This window comes from Alosa alosa, chromosome 22, assembly GCF_017589495.1.
Source record: "Alosa alosa isolate M-15738 ecotype Scorff River chromosome 22, AALO_Geno_1.1, whole genome shotgun sequence".
In the NCBI taxonomy this organism is placed as follows: domain Eukaryota; kingdom Metazoa; phylum Chordata; class Actinopteri; order Clupeiformes; family Clupeidae; genus Alosa; species Alosa alosa.
Window position 1 is genome coordinate 19,411,993 of NC_063210.1, and position 5,000 is coordinate 19,416,992.

Genomic DNA, 5,000 nt, shown 5'->3' on the forward strand with positions numbered 1-5,000 from the left:
GACCTCGTCGCCCAGCTGCAGGAAGAGCACGCCTGGAGATGGAGGAGGTGGAGAAGGGATGGAGAGAGAGAGAGAGAGAGAGAGAGAGAGAGAGGAGTAGGGGGAGGTGAAGAGAGCAAGATAGGACAGGAGGAGGAATGGAGTAAAGAGGCAGAGAGGAAAGAGGAGTAGGAGGTGAAGAGGGAAAGAGAGGAAGAGAGGAGAGGATGAGAGGAAGAGAGGAGAGGAGAGAGAGAGGAGAGAAAGAGAGAGGGAGGGAAAGAGAGAGGGAGAAGGAAAATGGAGGGATACAAAGAGACAACAGCAGGAGCAGAGACACAGTACACCCAGAGTACACCACAGAGAAGAGGAGAGGACAGGAGAGGAGAGAAGAGGAGAGGAGACAACACAGAGGAGCAAAAATGGAGAGAGAAGAGGAGAGAAGAAGGGAGAGAGAGAGAGAGAGAAGAAGGGGAGAGAGAGAGAGAGAGAGGAGAGAGAAAGAGATAGGAAGTGAGAGAAGTAGTATATAGAAGGACCAGAACACATGACATGCGCAGAACAGGAAAAAGAAAGGTAAAGGGGGGAAAGAGAAAGAAATAAAGAGAGAGAGAGAGAGAGAGAGAGAGAGAGAGAGAGAGAGAGAGAGAGAGAGAGAGAGAGAGAGAGAGAGAGCAGATAAAGAGGGATGGCAAAAAGAGTCAGGGCGTTAAAAAAAGATAAGTCATCACACACACACACACACACACACAACAAACACACACACACACACACACACACACACACACACACACACACACACACACACACACACACACACACACACACACACACACACACACACACACACACACACACACACACAACAAACAGTAAGTCAGCTGGAGCCCTGCCATTCTGGAGCAGCCCATGACAGTTTTCACACTAATAACACACACTCTCTACTGCTCATGGACACTACACCACCAAATGGAGCCCAGAGTCCCACAAGCACCGTGGTGATCATTTCTGACAGGACGACTCCACAAATGTATTTTGAAGACACATTTTGCGGGAATAGGACATGTCTGGAGAGTACTGTACATCCAATATGAGTGTAAAGCTGTTAAAGTAGTGACTGACTGTCTTCATTTGCAACTGCTGCGCAACAAGACATAGTTGCGTACATTCAGAGCATATCTCAGGAAGTCTCAGAATGGGTTTAGAAATGACAGAAATCGCTGTAGTAGCTCAGTTGAAGGGAACCGACATGAGATTTAAATACATTCATTGCAGAAGTAATATATTTAGAAAGTAATATACGTGCTCATAAAGAGCTTATATCAACATGCAGCACAACGCATCACATATTTCAAAATGACATTTCTTTATTAACAGCATGGGCAAACTGTATGATATTATGGCATAGCCATGACAAGACTCTTAGATTCAGTTTACCCCTGTGTCAATACAATGAAATTTATACAAATGCAACATCTTACAGTATGCCCATTTGTAAGTTCTAATCTAAACTGTATAAATGACACATAAATGCTTTTTACATGAGTTATTAATGTATTGTAAATGTGTTACCATTAATCAGGTGCAGCTTGTGTTTCATGCCCTATCCCCCTACAGCACAGACTCAGCTGTCTAAGTGAACGCTGTCTAAGTGAGCGAGTCTTCAGTGTGTGCAAAAAGACCTGCCGGCCTTCACCGCCACATAACCCTGAGACAGGACATAAACTACTGATACGCCCCCAGCCCAACATAAAGAGGGCCAAAGGGCATAGAGTCTCATTCGCATTGTATTTGAAAAGCTTTGTTCCATGGTAAAAATGGTTCCATTTTTAAAAACATGTTCTGTTTAATTCTGTATTTCAGGTAATATCAATTAAATTGCAGTTGTCTTGTTTTGATTGAGTAAAGATGAATCAAATAACAATACCCAGTTACAGTTTAACTGTAAACTAAAAATTACTGGGAAAACAAAATGTAAAAAAAAAAAAAATGATTCATGAAAATTAATTAAAAATATAGCGCTTTGGAACCAAACTGATGCAAACTCATTTGTTTCCCCTCAACCCTGGGGCAGTGGTAGCGTAGTACCTAAAGAGCTGGCCCAGCATAAAGTAGTCAGAAAAAGTTGTACTTTACCCTGAGTTGTTTCGGGGAGATTGGCCCTTGTAATAATTGACATATGTAAGTCACTTTGTATGAAAAAATGTCAGCAATCCTGTCACAGTCTCAGGAGTTAACTTGCGTGTCTTGTGATCCCACAGTACAGAAAGGAGCTCTTTGGCCTTCATGTGGCCCCCCGTCCCTGTGCTTAGCGTCTCTGAGATGCTCCCTCAAGCGCTTCCATTAGGTGCCACTGAATCTCCGAGCTCGAATGGATTCTAAATCTGATCCAGGAACAGGGTTGAAGGTCGCTTTGTCCTCTTACAGGCATCTGATAGTGACTCAGCAGAGAGACACACACACACACACACACACACCAGGAGGACTGATCTCTTTCTCTCCCGCAGCCTGCCTGCCAGACCACTTTAGACAGCTGTGTCGGGCAGACAGCTGGCAGGAAAAACAACACCACAGCGGGCACATCACCGGGAACGCCCCGGCTGGCCAATGCCACCACCTCCTGCAGGCCCACCTCGGCCCACCTCTGGGCAATCTGCATCCAATAAAACTGTCAGACCGGCAGGGCGACTGAAGCAGAAGAGAAATCCAGACAGCGAGTTGGAGTTTGATTTGATTTGGAGTCTGTCTATCTCCAGAGCGCTTTGAACTGGAACTCTGACTTTCAGTGGCCGGGGCCTTTCAAGGTCACGAGACAGACAAGAGCTGCTCTTAATAATCTCATTCTCCTCGGTTTTGTTTCAAAGGAAGACGAAAGGGAGGTTTGTGATGTGTCATGCCCTAACACAGCACAGTCACACACCGATGACAGATATGTGATGCCAGTTCTAATTGAATTATAATAGTCACACACTAAAGATAGATATGTGACTTGTCATGCCCTAACACACTACAGGCACACACTGATGACAGATATGTGATGTGTCGTGCCCTAACACACTACAGTCACACACTGGAGACGGTGCTTAGACGGTATGTCTCCCTAACACACTGTCCAGCCACTGCACACTCAACACCAGAGATTCTAGAGTGCTACACTATCTTGCTCCGCACTAACACAGACTGTTCTGCTGCTAGCAAGCACCAGCAATATCTGCCATAACACCGAGCCATTATACTACTGTATATTTAACACAACTTCTACACAACTACCTGAGATAGTATTACGTTGACAACACATACGGCATGTGCTTCCCAAAAGTAATGAATTGGTAAATAACAGTAAATATTAAATGGCAAGAACTGTGTTTTTGTGTTTTATAATAAATTCATCTCATAGTCAGTTTGTTGTTCTGCGGTATACTAGAGGCATTCAGGCTGAGGGCACAGCAGGGACACAGCATGAATAGATTGAGAGACGGACTGGCAGGCCTCGTTGCAACCCTCACGCCATAGTGCCTTTGCTCTGGGTGCCATGTTCTACTGATTGGGCACTGTGCACCTAAGGCATTAGATGTTTAAATATCTACACCCCATAGTGTCAGTTAAACAAATATCTTTCCTCTCAGTGTGTGTGTGTGTGTGTGTGTGTGTGTGTGTGTGTGTGTGTGTGTCAGAAATGGGCTCTGCTGGAGGGAAGGAGTTACACCACACAACAGGACGCTTATCAAAATAGAGGGATTGAGAGAGAGAGAGAGAGAGAGAGACGCTCAGAGCTGATGAAACTAGAGTGGACTGAAGAATCCCAACATCATGTTTCCTACTCCCTGTCTTAAAGTCAAGTCCTTAACACCAGAGAGCAGTTTAGAATTTCTTGAGGATATTAACTACTATATTCAATATGAGTTCATGGACATGACACTAGCATCTCGATTACAAGAGTTCAGAGGGTTTAAATGTTGAAATACTGTAAAACATGTGTAGTGTAAAGATGTGTCACCAACAAACGGCTCTAAAACTGGCTGATTTATGTTGTTCTGTCGGAGCATAGTGTTGGTTTCAATGAATATGATCAAAAAAATCTTGCCAACTGCAGCTTTAAGGGACAAACTAACCTGTAAACCAATGCAAGGCAATTGGGTAATACAAATGTCAATGGGGTGCCCTCTTAATTTGATATCTCAACCACATGGTCTCATAATACAGGACCCTAATCAACTGTATAATGTTGTTTATATTTAAATGGCTCTAATCTATGTTTGAAAAATTGTTTGATCATCACTATGCACTTGGTGGAAAATAAAAAAATATTTTTTTAGAGAATGAATAAAACCTAACTGTATATTTTACCTGATTTATTTCCACTTTTGATACAGATTTGGAATTAGGTTTCAGCCTTGACAGTTTTGATGATTTTAAAATATGAGATGAACCAAAGTCAGCTATTTGGCTTTGCAGCTTGCCTCAGGAAGGGTTTCTGAGAATCAACATATCGGCAAAATACTTAAAGTCCTTTACCTAGGATCTTCATATCAATGTGTAAGTCTAAAAGTGACATTTCACACAAGTGACTCAATTTGTCTGATAAAAAATAAATTTTGGTCCCAATTTGTGAAACACACTCAGCACACAGTAAACACACAGTGAGGTGAAGCACACACTAATCACGACGCAGTTAGCTGCCTGCTACAGCGACGCTCGGGGAGCAGTGAGGGGTTGGGTGCCTTGCTCAAGGGCACTTCAGTTGTTCCTACTAGTCAGGGTTCAAACCGGCAACCCTCCGGCTACAAGTCCGAAGCCCTAACCAGTAGGCCACGGTCTAACCCGCTAGCCAATGCAGCATCTGCATTTATACTATTACTATACTATGGAACTAGAGTGGACTGAACAATCCCAACATCATGTTTCCTACTTCCTGTCTTAAAGTCAAGACCTTAACACCAGAGCATTACCAGAAACATGAATTATTATCAGGTCGCAAACCTATTTGTTCTTCTAAAAGAGACATGTTGATTGATAAGTAC

General features: G+C 43.3%; 1 protein-coding gene across 1 annotated transcript in view; it reads right to left on the reverse strand.

Annotated features, from left to right (window-relative positions):
- LOC125287966 (SRC kinase signaling inhibitor 1-like) overlaps nucleotides 1-5,000 on the reverse strand; it is a 91,991-nt gene that overhangs the window by 21,030 nt on the left and 65,961 nt on the right. Inside the window, 1 exon segment of the mRNA XM_048234051.1 lies at nucleotides 1-32. This exon segment is cut by the window's left edge and continues 103 nt beyond it. Coding sequence (XP_048090008.1) covers nucleotides 1-32 — 32 coding nt within the window.